This window comes from Stylophora pistillata, chromosome 1 (genome assembly GCF_964205215.1).
Source record: "Stylophora pistillata chromosome 1, jaStyPist1.2, whole genome shotgun sequence".
Taxonomy (NCBI): domain Eukaryota; kingdom Metazoa; phylum Cnidaria; class Anthozoa; order Scleractinia; family Pocilloporidae; genus Stylophora; species Stylophora pistillata.
In genome coordinates, this window is record NC_142519.1 from 18,184,404 (window position 1) to 18,204,349 (window position 19,946).

At 38.9% G+C, this 19,946-nt stretch overlaps 1 protein-coding gene and 1 pseudogene across 3 annotated transcripts; one reads left to right on the plus strand and one right to left on the minus strand.

Moving 5' to 3' along the window:
* Positions 1 to 968: 968 nt before the first annotated feature.
* LOC111320077 (chymotrypsinogen A) lies at positions 969 to 8,414 on the minus strand. 2 transcript variants are annotated; one of them, XM_088761888.1, is made up of 5 exons: positions 8,051 to 8,414; positions 4,753 to 4,896; positions 4,253 to 4,327; positions 3,919 to 4,117; positions 969 to 3,149 (listed from the first exon to the last, which is right to left on the minus strand). In XM_088761888.1, exons 1-5 carry the CDS (start codon positions 8,100 to 8,102, stop codon positions 2,606 to 2,608), a joined length of 1,014 nt encoding a protein of 337 aa, XP_088618014.1. In that variant the 5' UTR covers positions 8,103 to 8,414; the 3' UTR covers positions 969 to 2,605. The 2 variants fall into 2 exon arrangements, with proteins under 2 accessions (XP_088618014.1, XP_088618018.1); XM_088761892.1 differs by lacking the exon at positions 4,753 to 4,896.
* On the plus strand, positions 7,490 to 18,556 carry LOC148741493 (uncharacterized; annotated as a pseudogene). The gene is made up of 3 exons (XR_016001958.1): positions 7,490 to 7,809; positions 10,383 to 10,437; positions 15,202 to 18,556. The product of XR_016001958.1 is annotated as an uncharacterized LOC148741493 (transcript).
* The last annotated feature ends 1,390 nt before the right edge of the window (positions 18,557 to 19,946 follow it).

Consider the following 19,946-nt stretch of genomic DNA (forward strand, 5'->3'; position numbering starts at 1 on the left):
TAAGCGCGACACCGGAACCCTTACTTTTTCAGCTTTCATAACATTTTAAACTTTTACTACCTTAGATGAATATGTTGGGAGAGATTCTTGCTTTAAGAGTTATATTACGCCGATGTATTATCTTTCCTTTTTATATGGCTGGCTTCGCAAGCGGTGCAAGATGCAGCGAATTCTGTGAGCTGATTGGCTATTAACCCTTGCTTATTTTTAGTTTTCTGCGGTGGCCAGCGTTGCAGCCATTTTGTCTTTGTGTAACCTGCAGGCAAGCTCTCGCTTGGCTCTTATCGCTTGGCTCAGGTTTGAGTTTTCCTGCTTGGTCAATAACGCATTACTGGATCTACCGCGCTCTATGTTAATTTCCAAACCACTCTAGCGCACAGCGCTTGACTCAGTATTTAAAGTTGGTTTTTCGGAAAAAGTCAACGTCCCACCCCTCTCAAGAAGCTTTTAGAATATAAAAATTCAAGGACTTTCTAAGGATTGGTTAAATTCATTGGGGGACTTGCCCTGAAATTAACAGACTTGCGAGACAGTACGAAGCCTGTTAAAGTTCAAGGGAGTTTAAACTTGTTCGTAACGTGTCATTAAACGAAAGTTGGTCTTTGTCTGTTTAAAAGCTTTGTCAGCTTGTTCAACATCTATCTTGATTTGAAAACAATTATTTTTACCCCCGGTCTCTGTTTATTCACGATTTTAATCATCGTTGCGGAGGAGGTAGCGCAAAGAGATTTTCAACACCAGTGCGTTAATCACATCGTACCTATAATGTCTGTAATCTCTCGCAACTATCTAGAGGATTCCGGCACCAATATAGGTCATATGAAGGCCAGTGACAAAGAATCTTATGAGTACTGCATGAATATCGTTTAAAAAAACTGGAACAGTGTGTAAACTATAAATGCGACATAAAATATCAGTGAGAAAAAGCCGCCATGTATTATGGACTCTGCGTTAAACAGCAAAAGAAATTATAGGTTGTAATACGCCGAGTTTATTCCCAATAACTGGTAACCGGATGCTCAAAAATTACAGCACCAAGCGTCAGCTGTCAAAGATTCCGAACACAGCGGAAAAAAAGTCGTCGTTTCTGGAATTTACTTTGTTTCCGATCCGAAAACAAAAATCTGGTAAAATTGATTAGAAAACAAAACACTCAGGCCGCCAGTTAAATGTCGTAGTAAATAAGCGTCGCAGCCTATGTCAGTATTAATGAAGTTAACTAAATCCGCAAGCATTGACTAAGAAATGTTTCTTCGACGTGACTGTAACTGCCGCAACACACTCCGGGCGAGCGCTTTGTCTTGTCACTATTTTTAAGCGCCGGCCATGTACACTTTTTTCGGATACGGCCTCTTTAATTACCTTTTCACGCCATAGGATGATGACATGATTGTGTAAAAGTTGACGCCTCTATCAGATTAGGAGCGAAATACGATCAAAAATTTTACCCAAGCAAGCCACTGGTATCCAGCAGAGAATGCGGACTAAAATTACGGATTCTCTGCTGGATACCTAGACTTTTTTTGGTTGCTAACGGCGTGAGGCTCGTTATGAAAAAAATCCATTTTTTATTCAGTTCACGCCGAAATGAAGTTTCAATTTAATCAATTTGTTTTTGGCAAAAAACTAACATAATAGCCTGATTAATCACAATCTAAAGGTGCGCGAGATACTACCGTAAAAATCAGATCAATTACAATCTGAAGATGCGCAGGATACTAACGCAAGAATCTGATCTATTACAATTTAAGTATGTGCAAGATAACGTAAGAGTCTGATCAATTACAAGGTAAAGATGCGAAAAATACTAACGTAATAATCTGATAAACTACAATCAAAAGATGCGCAAGATACTAACGTAACAATGTGATGAACAATAATCTAAAGATACATGATAATATCGTAAAATCATGATCAATTACGATCTAAATCTAAATTTTACAATGTAAAGATGTGCGAGATACTAAAGTAACAACCGGACCAATTACAATCTAAAGATGCGCAAGATACTAACGTAAAAATCTGGTCACACAGAATCTAAAGATGCGCAAGATACTAAGGTAAGAGTCTGATCAATTACAGTCTAAAGATGTGCAAGATACTAACGTACAAATCTCATCAACTATAATCTAAAGATGCACAAGACACAAATGTAATAATCTGATCAATTACAATCTAAAGATGTGCGACATACTAACGTAATAATCTTATCAATTGCAATCTAAAGATGCGCGAGATACTTTCGTAATAATCTTATCGGAAAGAGTTCCATATAACCCCATACATTAATTATGCATTCCATTTCATAAAGACCAAATATAAAGGTTTCTTTGCAACACTCTATGCATAATTAATGTATGGGGTTATATGGAACTCTTGCCAATCTTATCAATTACAATTTAAAGATGCGCGAGATACTAACGTAATACTCTGATTAATTACGATCTAAAGATGCGCCAGATAGTAATGTAAAAATCTAATCGATTAAAATCTAAAGATGTGCGAGATACTAACGAAAAAATCTGATCAAAAAAAAAAAAAACCCAAGATGCACGACAGATTCTAGCTTAGATATTCTGACGTTCGTATTGTAGGTATCTTAGTATTATAGTTCATTTTTGTTTTTTTTCATCTTTTCTGTGACCCAGTTTTTCAGGTAACGCACTTTAGCGTAAACTCCATACTTGTTAGGTAGTGCGCATCCGTGCCCCCAGCTGGTAGCCCCCTCGAGGTACCATTTACCACTGAATTCGCACACCATAGGTCCACCACTGTCACCTTGGCAAGCATCGATTCCTCCCATGTCAAGACCAGCGCAGATCATGGACTCATGAATGCTTTCTCCGTTGGCCTGCTGACATTGTGCGTGAGAAACGATCGGTACCGACGCTTCTTGGAGTTCATCTGGCTGTTCACCCCCGCTTTGCAACGTTCCCCATCCTGTAATGTAGCATTTCTTTCCCGGCACTAGGGACAGGTTTGCGTCAGGCAGGCATACGCGTCCTACACCCTTGTCGATCTTCGCACTTTCAGTCAGTTTAAGCAATGCGATGTCGTTCTGGAGATTATTAGGGTTGTAATTCTCGTGCGTAATTATTTTTTCCACTTGAATTTCTTGCCCGATGTCCGTAATTTTGTGAGCACCCATTCTACGGATAACAATCAAAACTGTATGCGTTAAACAAGACCTTGCATGAGCAGCACATGCATTTAGCCGGAGACTGACGATCGATGTCCAATATGCAGATTAACCCAACTAATAAGGAAAGCTGATAAAACTTTACCGCCCTTAATTCTATTTGATTTCTTACGGGTTCCTAATGTGAATTACCCCATGTTATGCTCACACGGTAGCTCTCTAGTATATCTCTAGCTCTCTAGTATACTTAAATCCAACGGACAAATGTACCTAATGGTCATCGTGTGACATTGATCAAATTTCACAGCTTCATAGTTTATCATATTCAAAAAGCTTCATATGCGCGCCAGAGGTGAAAGAGCTCTACTATCAGCAAAGGCATGCATCAACTTGCCACAAGCTATATTGTAGTGGCCCGTGAGTTTATTTAGCAACTACCACCAAATAATTTAGTAAGGTTTTTCTAAGAAACAAAGCATACAACTAAAGGATGCATTTACTGTGAGGGTTAACTGAAATGAAAGGACACACCCGAATAACCGCTGAAAAGTTTTGCATTCTTGGGTCGAATTTATTGCACATTTTGCACGGTTACTTGATGTTTTTTCTGAGATTGGTGGTGAACTTTTTACTTTACTTCCGGAACTTGGAATACCGTGATTTGGGGGCCTAAATCCATTCTAAGATGAGCTACCTTATAGTTGTCACTTTGAATTTCAAGCTCTCCACTATTCTGACCAATATATCAATAAGTTTTGTACAAAAAATCAGTCACCAACCTTACAACAACACGATCTTCTGAAGAACCGTACACACAGTGGGCGGCCGTCAACACCCAATGTTCGTCAATAAGAGATCCCCCACAGAACTGGCTTCCACCAGGGCTGGCTAACATAGCTTGCCACGGCCAACTGCCTTTTTTAGCTGTGCTACCGCTAACGATACGTGACATAGACGGTCTAGATCCGCAATCGCTGTCTATTAATTAAAAGAAAAATCTACATGATATCTAGTTATGATTTACTAAACGTTTCACCGTTAGGAAAAAAACAATAACAACGTCCTCGGAAAGCCATCGATATTTCCAAGAGGAAATGCTCTCGTGGATCGTACCTGATGATGATCCTCTTCTTCCTGGGGTTGGTAAGGGAGGGGTGGTTGGGGGTGTCGTCGGAACTGTTATCGGGGCTAAACGGAAAGAGATGTTTCTTTACTGAATTGGACAAATGACACTTAAAAAATATATGCTAGGTCTTTTTAATGAAGACTGATTCTGGTGCATACTTCACATATCTAACTGAAAAATTCCACCAGCAACAGTCAGAAATGAAGTCTGGGAACAGTAGATTAATTCCATTTCAATTCCATTGTCGGACTACAGGATAAAAGGGAAAATAGAAAATTGTAGCCATCGACTTTTTCGATCCCTCCTTTTGACCTTAACGCATTGATGACCACCTTACCATGCTCCTTTGTTCGTTGGAAAATAGAGAGAAAAAGGATACCCTTCATAAACAACCAGAATCCAACCATACGTCATCCTTCTTTACATTGTTACTTTTTCACAAATAAGATCCTGTTGTTTTTCAAACGTGTTTGCAGTTTATCTTTACCCCAAAGTCCGTCCCGGTCATAATTATCCGTGAAACTGCACCAGTCTCTATCCCAGCCATAACTAGTACATTGATTAAACCGACAACCACCGTAAAGAAACGGGAAGTGGCAGCAATCCCCATCCTCACTTACACGACTGCGATCTACATTGCAAAAGATAAGAGTAAGGCAACACAAAAGAAAATAAAAAAAAAACGCCCTTCCCCCCTCCTCCACCCCCCCCCCCTTCTGCCGCTTAAAAAAAAAAAAAAAAAAAAAAAACAAGAAAAAAGAAAACGCAACAGTGCGATTCCTACGAAGGGTAAGAACGAAAAAACCCTCAGAAATTTCGTTTCTTTCCTTCTTTCCCTTGGAATCCGAGAAATTTAAGAGTGTGTCTCTGTAAAAGCGGTCCGGTCAATTTTACTTGAGACACAGATTTCCCTCATTTCTTGTGGGTTGTAAGACATTCATGTGCCTGTACTAAAACCACAATCCGTTTGATCGGATCTCTTTATTTTTCAAAGTTTTAAGGAAAAGAAATTTCACTCGAGCGAAGGCCTGTCGTGACACTTTTCAAGACTTTAATTTGAGACTACGGTTAAAAACCGCATGTCAAGAATTGACCCGGCAAATGTCCACATAAAGACAGATAAGTGGAGAAAAGTTTACAAAGCTGATTCCTTTTTCTTTTGTCCCCACTCAGAACAAGTAAACACGCCTATGGGGGTTCCAGTCTGGTCTGAAAATGAAAAAGAAGAAGGTGATCACTGCAAAATGAAGCATTAGGGTTCTTATTTATAGCGTATTGTTTATGGTATATCTGTGATCTTTGCCCCGCCTTGACGAGACATCCCTTGATTTTACCATACCGCTTTCTTTTGTTGTTGTTGTTATAGATGAGTTGGATGAGGAAGTACGTCTCACTCAAGAGGGGGGAGAACAAGAGTGGGCAATCAACTCAAAGAGGAAATGGCAATGCCAAAAATCTAAATATCACAGAATATTTAAACTTAAAAACAGTTTGGTTTAAATATCAAGAAATTAATGTTAGAAGTAGCAGCCAGTTATTGTTAGAGTTTTATCAAGTCCATTACATTATTAAATTCCGAGTTACTTTGTTTTGAGAGAAGGAAATTGAGGAGCTGTAATATACTTATCATCATGGCAGGACCACATAGTAAAATTTGTTTATAGATACTTTTGGAGGAGAGGGGGAAGACTTGTGACAAGCTGGCTGACATATACATGAACTTTACCAAATGGGTTAAGTGCTCAGTATTTCAATCAGTTATGGCTCAAATTAAACTTTGCTTTAGCTTCAAGTTTAATCCTCTGTGTTTGCCTTTCTCTGTGTTTATTTTGCAAGTTATGTTACACAAAAGAACACAAAATTAATAATTAATGCTTTTGAATATTAGGAGCCTGGCATAAGCAAGAAATCAAAGTTAACTTGGGTAATATAGTTAATTTGATCTTCCAATGTTCTTTAATTTTAACCACTAATAAAATTTGCCATTTAAATTTATCCCCTCCATTGTTTTGGATGTTGTATGCAAAAAAACACAAACAATCAAACAAAAAACATTCAGCAACAACTGTCCTATACTGTGGTACATAATTTATCACAAAATACATGGTATATTATGATTTGATTTACCAATGTGGCAAAGGCCTTTCACTGTCTATCCATAAATTAAAAGGGGAAATAATTTGTAAAATGTAAGGTATTCTACATCTTGACTGTATAATTAATCATCCATGTGAAATAGGTTACTTGAAATCAATGTGAAAGATTTGTAAGATATTCAGACCCCTGATAACAATTACTGATGTGCTGATTTGTAGTATTTAAAGGTAATGATTTTAGAGGAAGTAGAGGAAGAAACTTCTGGATATGGAATTTTGTTGCAAACATCTGTTAAATCAGTTAAAAACTCTCTCTTATCATATTTCAAGAGTACATGATTGCCACATCAAAACCTTTTGTATTCTACATTGAACACCATGTGATGATTATGGTTTCAATAATAAAAGCTGCTGACTTAAGAACTTTGCAAATATATCTATGTACAAAGAAATAAATTGTGGTTATTTACTCCAGTAGCAGGTCAAACCATTCCTCTCTAATGGAAGTAACAGAAACTGTCATGATGGTTTTGGTGGATGGAGAGAGAAACATCCACCAAAACCACTTTAATCTAATTTCATGTCTTATGATTTCATTATGAACGTTTGGTCAGCAATTGCGCATTATAAGAAATAATTAGCCAGAACGTAAACTGCTAATATTTTGTGGAATGTAATTCTTTTGCTTCCTTGAAGGTCTAACATTGGCCATAGATAAAATTCAAAAAGTACTGTTGTTGGTTTTGATCACTGTTTTGGTGGATGTCCACGCTTGACATCCACCAAAACTACCAAATGCCTTGGCACCTTTTAAATATCGGAAGCATCGGCCTAAAATTGCGCGAAACATTTTATAATACTACCATCAAACAATAAATTAGTACTTACCATTTCTCGGGTGTAAAGTTTTGACGCAATTTTCCAAAGAAATATTCCACTCAAGTCATCGGGATGAATCGGCGTGTTTTCATAGCTTCATAACTATGTACAAGTATAATACGTCATGAGGTGTCCATCATTCCATCTCAGTCCCTCTCGACCGAGGTGGTTTTGGTGGATCGAATCTAATGCTGACCACATGGCAAACGCTTCGTGATCGCCGTTCTTGTCGATCAGAAAGTAAAAAAACCAGGCTGATATTGCCTCGAAGATGATGCAGTTGTGTTGTGTGATTCGTACTTCACATTTGAGTCGAAGCTTGGGTGACACAGGTTATTTCTTACGGTGGAATCGACGAGGGGAAGAAATGGTCGCTTGGAAATGTAGGAATGGTAAGTTTAACAAACAATTGCAAATTTTACCGCTTGAATTGAAAGAAAAGTTCATTTGAATTACTTCCGTATGTATTTCAGACGGTTTCTACCTGCTCGGTTTATATCTTTCACACTTCATGCATGTTGACAAGTCCTTCAAAATGGCGGCCAAATTCGGAGATTGCCAAAACTCAGGTAAGTTCGTGGAGTTATAAAGTCACGACAGTCTGTGTCTCAAGCAAAATCGACCGGACCGCTTTTACAGAGACACTCTCGTAACTGTTAACGTATGAGATAACAGAATGATGTAAGTTGAAGTTTGTCCACGTAAACAATTTCGTTATTCCATTCAGTTATACTCAATAAATGTTACAATGAAACTTCCTTTCGCGAGAGAAAAAAATAAGTTCTAAGTAAGTTTTAAGAGTATACAAACCATTTGCCGCAGAGAATGCAAAAGACGTAAGCAATAAGATTGCTGAGATCATCTTGGTTACATGGGTTTATGCGAGTAAGTACCATTGAGAATATTGACAGCTTTTATAGTTTTCACGGAAAGAGTACCATATAACCCCATTCATTAATTATGCATTCAATTTCATTAATTATGTAGGCACCCCATCGTTTTTAAGACAATGACTTATTCCCACGGGTTTAGCAGATATACATTACTAATAAGTAGTTACTACTTCAATAAAAGAGAAATTGATTGAAAGCGGCTTTTTCGTCTCCATTCCTTTCTTACGTTCTTCTCCCTTCTCCCCTTCGTTCCTAACTTCTCCTCAGTTTTTTTTTTTTTTCTTTCCTTTTTACCTTCTTGGCAGTTCTGCTGAGCCTTGAACCATCGCTCCTCAGACAACGCGTTATTATCAGACAATTATCAAACCATAGCCTTACCACTATACTACGCAAACCAGTTAGGAGTTTCTCTCCAAAAGCTACATTTTCTTTTACCTTTCAGTAAAAAAATTTTCATAACAATATGTGCATTGATATAATGCACCAAAGGTCCCCTTTGCACTAAAGAATGCATTTCTTCTTCTCTACGATTGGCCAAATACCACATAGAAAACAAAATTTATTCATACCTCTTTCTAATAACATCAACGAAAGAAGAAGATAGAAGGAAGAAGAAGAACAACAACAACTCGGAGATGGGGAGACTGAATTTTATTCGACTTTCTCGAATATTATCGGATCACGACCGGTGCATACAGTGGTGTAAGGATCACAACCTGCTTGTGATGTCGGTAAAATGTCCTCGAGCGGGGCGCAGCATTGAACTTAGCTGGACGCGACGTGCTTCATCGCGAGACGGGTACGAGTGGCGATGTTCAAAAGAGGGTTGCGATGGAATGGCTTCAATGCGCCGGAATTCACCGGTGCGCACACACAGGGTATCGAAAATACATGGTGGGGAATCAAGCGAGGTTTGCCCCAAGCAGGAACATCCAAAGGACTTTTCGATGGCTACCTACAAGAATATATGTGGCGTCAGCACTACGGAAACGATCCCTTTGGAAACATTATCGAACGTATCGCCCAACTTTGTGAAGTCCAGAAAGACTAGATACAAAGGTTTCTTTGCATCGCTGTATGCACCGGCCTTCACGAACAATTTTCATCACTAGGACACGAAAGGATAATGAAAGAATCAACCAAAATCACAAGAACAGGTAAGACACAACATTTATTTAAACTTTGCATTGAGAAACTTCAAAGCCTGACCGTAGACTTAACGTTATTTTCCGGCCAATTTTACGCTTTTAAAGCGAAACTGAACATTCAGTTATATTTCAAAATTAAAAACCTCTGGAAAACTACTTGAGTTTTCTGTTTTGCAAAGCCAAAACGCGCCAAATTTACCCTGTTTCAAAAAAGACTTAGAAAAAAAATCCAAATTTTCAAAACAAAGACTACTAGTCTCTGCGGAGTTCTATTGTTATCGCTATTGTTTTAATTGAACAAAGACTGAATGCATAATTAATGTATAGGGTTATATGGTACTCTTGCCGTTTTCACTCCCAAGGTAATGGACTGTCACTGTGTTTAATGAGTTTGCCGACATTTTCTATCCATGTGTAGCTACATGGTGGAAATATGTAAGTTCCTTGAAAATTCGCTGAAATTTGTATTTATCCTGTGGCACATTCATTTATTGTACAGCAATATTAACAAAGCCGTGGAAGGTTCACATTAAAATCTGTGATAAAAATCGAAGTCGAGTGAAACTACTCATTTCCTATCTAGCAATTTCTAGTTAAGAGTAAAATTACTAGGAGTTTTTCCGAGGCAAAACAAGATTTGATTGGGTGATGTCGTGGGCGTCACATGTGTCACAGCCACCTGTCATTGTGACAGGTGGCTGTGACACAAGTGAGCAATCCTTGCTCACTGAGAATATGAAATTTGCATAATTTTACATATCGTGAGTCAGACAATTATCCGTCACTCATTCGCGAAAATAGTCAATTTCCCGTACAGATTTGGACAGTTAAAAATACGTTAAACTCCCATATTCTGAGTAAATTTTTCCAAAAATACGCAGAAAGAAAAAGTGTTTTTGTTTTTTTCCGAGAACTTCAATTGTTGTTGTGAATTGTGCTTACAGCAGTCATGCTGAGTTCACAACTGTATATGGAATGATTTAAAAACCGCAAGAACACAAGCACAAATCTGTGGGCATTCCAGTTCTTCAGAGTCAATACACGTATCGCTTGATATTTTAACCCGATGCTGATATGGCTATTAATATTCTTGTCTTACAGCTGAACCGGTATGGCACTACGCGCCTGGTGAAAATGGAAACCATTATCTAGGCAGGTATGTAAAGGGTGTTCACTAAAATTGTAGTACAGAAATAACTTATGACCTGTTGTCAATATAATCTATCTTTCACATATTACGGCTGTGCTGGTGACATTTTTGTGACAGCTCGGTCGAAATGTGCTGTTTGAAAAATAAATTGTTCTTTCTAATCACTTCCTTAGATGAGTAGCACGGTCACGCCACCATTACAAGGTCCGAAAATTATATTTACCCATATCTTCGCGAAAAATGTATGAACGCCCCTCAAACTTTACAGATAAACTGAGTAATAGTTCTTGTTTGATATGAAATCAATAACAAAATTCAAGCGATAAGTTTAGAACACGAATTAAAGTCAATTGTTTACAAAAAGCACGACATTTTGAGTGTAACGCGTAACATCGAATTTGCATACCAAGAGTAAAAACGTAATTTTTGTCCCTCAAAACGAATAAAAGCTTAAAATTTTATCATGCCTAATTATTGTATATAATACAAATAGACTTTTCACAAAATTTCATTGCTCTGTGCTTTTTATTGAGGCAGTAATAAGTACAAACTACAATATAAGTTCTTGTGTGTTGTCCTGTAACGCTGGATTATAAACAGACTTCACAGTTTACAGAATTCAGGCTTTTGGCGACCAGATTAACCTAAAAACAATAATAATTACATCTGAGAAAAGTTCATTCATTTTGCTTTAAGGCTCTGTGCAAGATAATAGCAAATCATGAAATGCTGGGAAAAATAAAGCGATTTTGCATATCGGAAACAAATTTGTAACGAGTTTTGATTGCATAAATTCAACCATTACTTACCTATTTCGAAGCCGATAAATCAGCGTAGAGTAGTCCATAACCATATAGAGAACGACCAAATCAAAGTTCATTCTATCAGACTTCTAGATTCGTAAGAATTTACGAGCTTATATGAATTTTCGCCGAAGAAATGGTACAAAGAATGAATCGAAACATATTTTCTGCCTAATGTGTTGTTTATAGACGCTTTGCGATCATATTACATATTCAATTCGGACCAGAAACACTACAAGCCGCTCTCAAAATCGACCCAAATCATGGTCACAACGTACAAGAAACGACGAAGGGCAGCCTGTGCAGCCTTGCCTGATATGTTTGGGGGGGGGGGGGGGATACGGATATTTTCAGGGTTTAAACAATAAAAGCACGTGGTATATTTAGCCGCGTGTCGACTAGCGTTACACTCGATTTCTCAATCACAATAATAGCAGCGTGCTTCAAAAATTAATCAAGCGATTCCGACAAATTATGGAAACAAAACCCCAATCAAGTGCTGAAAAGATGAAAAGATGGAGAGAACAAAAGGCTGAGAGAAAGAAAGCTACTGATAAAAGATACTACGAGAAAAAACGCCAACAGAAAATAGCCAAGGTGCGTGACAGCCGAGGTCAGAAAACTCACCGGCCGAACACTAGGGCACAAAACCTGAAAGCTGTTACGAAGGAACGAAAAAGGGAAGAAACATCAGCAGAAGAAGAAAGAAGACAAAAAATCAGAGAGCAAACTCGAAAAAGAGTACAAAATTTACGTGAAAAACGGCGAGCTGAATTGAGAGAAGCACATGAAGAGCATGCTACAAATGCCGCGGAGTATACGTGTTCAACCCCGCCTTCTAGTTCCGCTTTCCAAAACAGGATGGCAAAAGCCCGCGCCCTAAAGAAAACAACTCAAGTTCTGCCAAAAACACCACAGAAGAAAGCAGAACTTGTAGAAACAATATCCTCAAGTCCGCGCACTAAAAAGATTTTAGAAAAAAAAGGATTCATCAAAACACCAGAAGAAGCCAAGGAGACGACGGCATTACGCGCCCTTGCAGCAGATATCACCGAAGGTGTTCAGCAACTAAAGAAGAGTGGCTCAAAAGACAACAGAGCCGCTTATAGTACCTTTAAAAGTCTTGCATTTGGAGAAAATGTATCCAAATGTCGAGCAAAAAAATCGCTCTCAAAGCTTGTGAAAGTTGGCCAAAAAAGTGTGCGCAATGCTGTGAAGGAAAGGGCAAAAATATTGGCTGGGGAGAGAAAGAGTTGGCTATATACAAAAAGACGAGTCCGGCGTGATGCCCTTTCGGAAGAAGATGGGAAGAAAATTTTTAGCTACTGGACGTACACAGCTAGTCGACCAACTGGAGACAAGAAAGATCTTGCTAAGCAACGTATTGGGAAGCAGGAATATGTCCATCACGCCAAACATGTTTTGGAAAAAACACAGACTGAGGCATTTCTTGAGTTCCAGGAGTTGCATCCAGAAGTCAAAGTAAAGCAGAGGAAATTTGAAAGTCTTAAGCCATTTTTTGTAAGACAAGCAAAGGAGAGGGATAGAAGATCATGCCTTTGCAGAAAGCATGTAGAAACACAAATTGCCATGGTATATGCGGCCACTGTGCGCCATATTTGTGGAGACCTTCCTGTGAAGCGGAGAGCCCGGAAACCTGTATATAAGCTTCCTTTATTGGAAAATGAAGAAATAATTGCTTCACTTTAAGCAAAAATAACCTTAATTCAACTGTTTTCTAGTACACAATTAAGTTTATCATGATTTCACAACAAAATATTGAATTGCAATGATTTTGACACGCCCGCAATGCATTATGGGTAAACCAGAAAATCGCAATAAATACTTAAATAGAAAAAACCAGGAAAGATTTATTACTCGACGTTTCGGGGTCATCGTGACTCCATTATCAAGAGACTAGTTTAAAAACATGCAAATAAGGAAAGGTACAAGAATAGCATAAATTAGACTGAACGGCTTAAATAAACACCTTGGCGCGGATGGAATCCGTTTGCACGTTCAGTGTTGGCTTACGCATGCGAATATACAACATTTCATTAACAAGGCAATCAAATTTGCCGTTACATTTCGTGATGACGTTGAATTGCTCGATCAAGCGTTCAGGCATTTCACTATTGTGCTGGAGGTGGTAGTGTTTGTAGATAGAAGATGATTTCCTTGTGTGCCCTTCTACGCGCTCGTGTAAGTGACCACGAGTATAGCCCACATACCCTGCATCACACAGGTTACATTTAAATTCATAAACGACACATTGTTGGTTAACAATAGGGGGCTTAATTTCGTGTTGCTTAAGCTGTTGATCGAGCTTAGGGCTAACGAACACTGGTTGGACAGTCACGCTTAACTTCGAGCTTAGACTGTTCAGTTGTTGTTTAACATGATTAGCTGACGACTGGTCCTTGAAGGGTAACACTAATCTCACAGTCTCCGATGGTACGTCTGGTGATGGACAGGGTTCTGCAGATGAAATCCTTCTCTCAACGAACCGCTTGATTGTAGTTTCAACCAGTGGCTTTGGGTATTTCAAGTTATGAAAAACCCCTCTAAGGCGGTCACATTCCTCGGAGAAGAAAGACCAGTTAGAAGATAATCGATAAGCGCGATCCACCATGGTGTTAACTAGGCTGCGCTTGTACTTAATGTCAACATGACTCTGGAAATGCAGAAGGAGACCCGTGTTGGTCTACATCAAAAGAACCAACACGGGTCTCCTTCTGCATTTCCAGAGTCATGTTGACATTAAGTACAAGCGCAGCCTAGTTAACACCATGGTGGATCGCGCTTATCGATTATCTTCTAACTGGTCTTTCTTCTCCGAGGAATGTGACCGCCTTAGAGGGGTTTTTCATAACTTGAAATACCCAAAGCCACTGGTTGAAACTACAATCAAGCGGTTCGTTGAGAGAAGGATTTCATCTGCAGAACCCTGTCCATCACCAGACGTACCATCGGAGACTGTGAGATTAGTGTTACCCTTCAAGGACCAGTCGTCAGCTAATCATGTTAAACAACAACTGAACAGTCTAAGCTCGAAGTTAAGCGTGACTGTCCAACCAGTGTTCGTTAGCCCTAAGCTCGATCAACAGCTTAAGCAACACGAAATTAAGCCCCCTATTGTTAACCAACAATGTGTCGTTTATGAATTTAAATGTAACCTGTGTGATGCAGGGTATGTGGGCTATACTCGTGGTCACTTACACGAGCGCGTAGAAGGGCACACAAGGAAATCATCTTCTATCTACAAACACTACCACCTCCAGCACAATAGTGAAATGCCTGAACGCTTGATCGAGCAATTCAACGTCATCACGAAATGTAACGGCAAATTTGATTGCCTTGTTAATGAAATGTTGTATATTCGCATGCGTAAGCCAACACTGAACGTGCAAACGGATTCCATCCGCGCCAAGGTGTTTATTTAAGCCGTTCAGTCTAATTTATGCTATTCTTGTACCTTTCCTTATTTGCATGTTTTTAAACTAGTCTCTTGATAATGGAGTCACGATGACCCCGAAACGTCGAGTAATAAATCTTTCCTGGTTTTTTCTATGCCTTTGCTTTAGCAAATCCCTGCTGATCAAATACTTAAATAATGTAAATAATATCAATTTTGGAAATAATATGTGCAATGTACATAGATACACACTATTTCATTGAGTAATAGATGAGATATAAAGACAATGATATTTTTTGGCTGTGTTACACTAAATGGACAGGTGATTGTGCTACTCATCTTAGCATTTGTATATGATTTGCCATTTGAGAAAGAGCAAATGCAAATAAACAGACTACGGCACAAAGAGGTGAAAAAAAGAAAAAAAGAGTTTCGAAAAAAGTTGGCCGAATGAAATGATCCAGCAGAAGATCTTTGGCTGATTAAAGTAAAAAACTGTTTTTTTTTTTTTAAATAGAAGTTAAATATTTCTTTACCATTCCTTTGCCTTAGGTATAATGACAATCAACGCGCCCAAGACTCCATTAACCTAACTCTATTCCACTGGGGAATTCACGGATGGATCGTGTACGTTGTAGTTGGCCGTCTTCTTGCCTTTGTGGGTTACAGACAAGGGCTTCCCATGACTATGCGCTCCTGCATGTACCCCCTCATCGGTGACAAGATTTATGGATGTATGGGAGACGCCATTGACATAATTTCAGTGGTCTGTACCATGTTTGGCGTGTGTACGAGCTTGGGACTGGGCGTTATGTAACTCAATGCTGGTGTCCACCGCCTGAAAAGTACAAGAGAGGTCAGCACCATGAATCAAATTATTATTATCTGGTGCGTAACGGCTTGTGCTACCTTCTCGGTCATCAGTGGACTGAAAATGGGTATTCGACGCCTAAGGAGGCTTGTTTTGCCTTAGGCGTATTTATCATGATGCTCGTGTTCTTCTTCGACGCTCCCTGGCGCACACTGAACTTGCTCGTTCAGAGCACTGGTTATTACATGCAAACAATCGTTCAACTTGGCTTCCACACTGACGCCTTTGCTCAACTTGGAAATGCACCTGACGGCAAAGAGGCCCCTGAGTGGATGGACTCATGGACTATTTTCTACTGGGGATGGTGGATTGCCTGGTCACCCTTCGTTGGAATGTTCATTGCAAAGATTTCCAGAGGAAGAACCATAAGACAGTTTATCAACGCAACACTCACCGCACCTGTGACCTTTTCAATCTTGTGGTTCAGCGTTTTTGGAGGAGCAGGACTTAAAATGGAGCGAAATGCTGCTCTTGCCAATATTACATGTAACTCAACTTTGGGCGGAAAATACGCTGTCGAGTAAATGGACGGTTTGTTCCGTCTGTCTTGTCGTGATAAGACTGACATGTGGTTCGACGTGATGAACCAATATGAAGACATGGGAAGTTTTCTTTCTGTGCTCTCCTTGATCGGCATTGTCCTTTACTTCGTTACAAGCTCTGACAGTGGTTCACTTGTTATAGACTGCCTTTCAGCCAATGGTGACCCAAAGCCTCCGGTCCTACAACGGGTCTTCTGGGCTCAGACAGAAGGTGCCACAGCCACTGCTCTTCTTTACGCAGGAGGCGACAAAGCGCTGACTGCCTTGCAGACAGTTTCCATTGCGTGTGGAGTTCCATACACAATCATGCTCTGTTTCATGTGTGGCTCTATGGCGGGCGGTCAAAGTGGAAGCTGGAGACTTGGATCCTAACGGTCCACACTTCACCACTGGGCTTCTGGATGTATTAAGTACCCCAAACTTTGAGAGCGTATCCAAAGTATGCATCAGCATCTTTGCTCCCTGGTACTCCATGAGAATTGCAGCTGGAATGATAGAGAAACGAAACGGTAGAATGTGGACCCATATGCTGATCATGGCTCTACCGTTCTACACCTGTACAGCCGCGCTGGTTGTGGGATACCTTGGCTATTTTTCTGCAGAGATTTGCTACGTTGGCTGGACTCTCCTTGGTTTCTTCGCCTTTGCTACCGGGATACGCAACTCGATCCGCGACAAACACGAAATCAACGGAAACGTGGCTGAAGACTTCTTCGCAGTGTCCTTGTTATACCCATTTTCTGCGTAGCAGATGGAACACCACATGAAAAACTATAAGTCCACAAAACGAACTGGCGGGAATAATATCCGAAATGGAGACTGTCTACCAGAGTCATGTTGTATACCTCTCGGAGAGATGGAAAAACTGATGGATCCAGATGCTAGAAATACGAACGTTTGATGTTTTGAAGTCTTAGTATAAATATTAGTTTATTGGACCTATAGTACTCTTCAAATTTTTGATTAAGATAATTTTTCTGTCTAGTGATTAATTAAGGATAACTGTTAAGGTTTTTAATCTTTATAAGACATCAGGAGAGCTTTGAACTGAAATTGCGAAAACGCGTAATTTTTTCAACAGCTTTGTTGAATAAGATGTAAATACTAAATTTTATTTAAAAATTTTTAGGGTAAAAAATTTTAGTGTCGTATGTTGTAGCAGTAGTTATTTAATTGCACTTGACCACATAGTGTTGCAAAGCGCATGTGTGCATATGATATAGGCCATTGCAGAATCGTGAGAGGACTGGGAAAGAGTGTGGTTGTTTTCCGTTTGTTTGAAAAACTAAGATATTCAAATGAAAGATCAACTAAATTTGAGAGTCTTAAGCAAGAATAGAAGTATTAGAGGAGGAAAATGGAAAAATGACAGCTCTTCAAATATCACCTAATATAGAGAGTTTGTATGGATTGGGTAGACAAGCCAAAACATTTTAAGGGTTTGTATGGAATTTTTTCAACTTTTGCAAGCCTCCGATTTGGACACTTCTCCGCTGAAAACTCTCAAACTTGTCTGGGTAGCTTTTCATTTAGTAACATTTCAGTTGAAATGTTTAGATTTTCAATGTAAAAAATATAAGAAACTCGTCCCAGTCCTCTCACGTTTCTGCAATGGGCTATGGTGAATATGCTGTACAAAGGCATTATTATCATAATCATTTTGATTTTGATCATGATCATCTTTGATATTTAAAAATAATGCGATGGAAGTAAATTTGCACAAGCAAAACTATTAGAGAATCGCCGGCTGCATCACCTGCAGCGGACATTTATAAAATGAAAGATTCTGTAACCTCTTCCGTTAAAGCTAGATGTAACCGCTCCCGAGAGAAGCTGCGAAGTATTTTCTGGTTAGATTGACGCCTCTGTGATTAGTTCCTTTTAGTCAGAAAACTATAGTTAGCGTTTCAGTTCAGGATAAGACCCCGTATTCAACTTTATTTTTTCAGTTGAATAGTCAACAATTTAGACGGTAATAAAGTAATAATAAATAAATAATAATAATAATAATAATAATAATAAAGTAATCAACACCCGCGAACTTTGCTAACAATAACTTGTTTTTTGAATGTTACCTCGTAGTTGGGATTCAAAGAGAAACTTATTGCCAGTTCTTGCCTTTCTTTTGATTCTTTTAGCTGCCATGTGCTCGTTTCAAAGAGTGAGATTATTCTTCATATGATCACACAATACTTAAGTAATTTCTTCACTTAATGATTTCAATTGACCGCTCCGAGATAAGAACGCCCTCAGGAATGAGAAAAGGAATAAAAAAAGAAAATATCCTATATTGGTTTGGTGTTTATCGCATGGGCGTGTATCAAACCAGAAACTAAGTTTCAATTATAGCTTAAAAAGAAACGTTTACAGATTCGAAGATAAACATTAAGAGTAACAATTCTCGCTTTAAGAAATTAAAGGCTGCCACGCGGGTACTTGTTGTAAGTAAAAGTAAACTATGGAATAAAATAAAGCGTACCGTTGGTCTTTAAAATTTCTCTGTGTATGATTATTCAGTTCGGGTATGGGTACCTTAACTAGGTTACAAATGTATTGAATGCCGCCGGACAGTCAATCAATTGATATCAGTGAATAATTGAAAGAGGAAGAGAGCAAATGAAGAGGATTTCAATCTGCTTTATGTACTAAAAAAAGCTGCAACTCATCCAGAATTTCGCCTGCAAAATCATCTGCGGCGCTCGGAAATTTGACCATGTAACGTCATTACTGGATGAACTCAACTGGCTTCCAGTTGACAAAATGCTCAAATTCAGAGACGCTGTTATAGCTTATAAGTGCGTCAACAATTTAGCTCCTGAATATCTATGTGCTAAGTTTAAAAAAACCATCTTCTGTACATGATCGCATAACTCGTAATAATGAGAAGATTGACATTCCATTATTCAAATCAGCTACCGGCCAAAGGTCCTTTGCCTATAGAGCAGTATCTTTGTGGAACATATTAGACGAAGACCTGAGAAACGTTATATCTGTAAAGGCCTTTAAGAAAGTCCTGAAACTTGCCATGAACGAATGATCGAGTGACTGTTAGAATTTAGAATTTAACAATAGCTTGTCAGATATAGTTAGCATTCATATTTGTAAATAGGTTCTGAAAAACCTTTTTTTTGGGATTACTTATCATTAAAGTTTAAAGTTTAAAAATTCGTACCCTTCTTGGCGAGAAAAAGTTCGTTGATAGCTTTAAAAGGGTGTAAATGAAGGGTAATTGCAATTGAAATTCGTATCTTTGTTAAGCACTTTTTTCCCCCTTGGCGAGAAAATGTCCTTGACAGTTTTGGCTACATAATTTTCCATAATCAGGAAACTCTGATAACCAATTTCAACCATCCGACTCCATTGTTGACTCAGTAGCCTTATACGTTGATCTTTTCGAAACTTCGACATCCCTTCCATGGGCATTTGAACTTTTGAATAGTAGTTCGTTCACATTCCTGCACCCCTTCGTTAAAATTGCGTTCAAATGCCCTACTCGAGCATATTTTCTTTTTATCTAAGGGTTATTTGTGTTATCAACGATAGAGTTTAGCGGTCATGTACCGTATTAGTGTTTGGTGCTGTTGCAGGTGTGAAAAAAATTTTCTTTCTGGGCCATTCACTCACGAAAAAAGAAAAAAGAAATTACACCTCCAGTTCGAATTCCCCGCCCCATCCAGGCAAGGTCAGAAACCCAAACCCGCGGGAGGACCTACTGTGTCAAATGGCCGTTGGTTTGCTCGGGGGAGGCGGGGAAAGGGAATCTGCCCGTAATTTTAATTTTAGAAGTGTACCGTATAGTTTACGTGGGCTCAATACAAGGCTAGATTTACCTCCTTTTAATCTTGAGTTTTTACATCGGTCATTTTCATTTTTAGCTAGTAAAC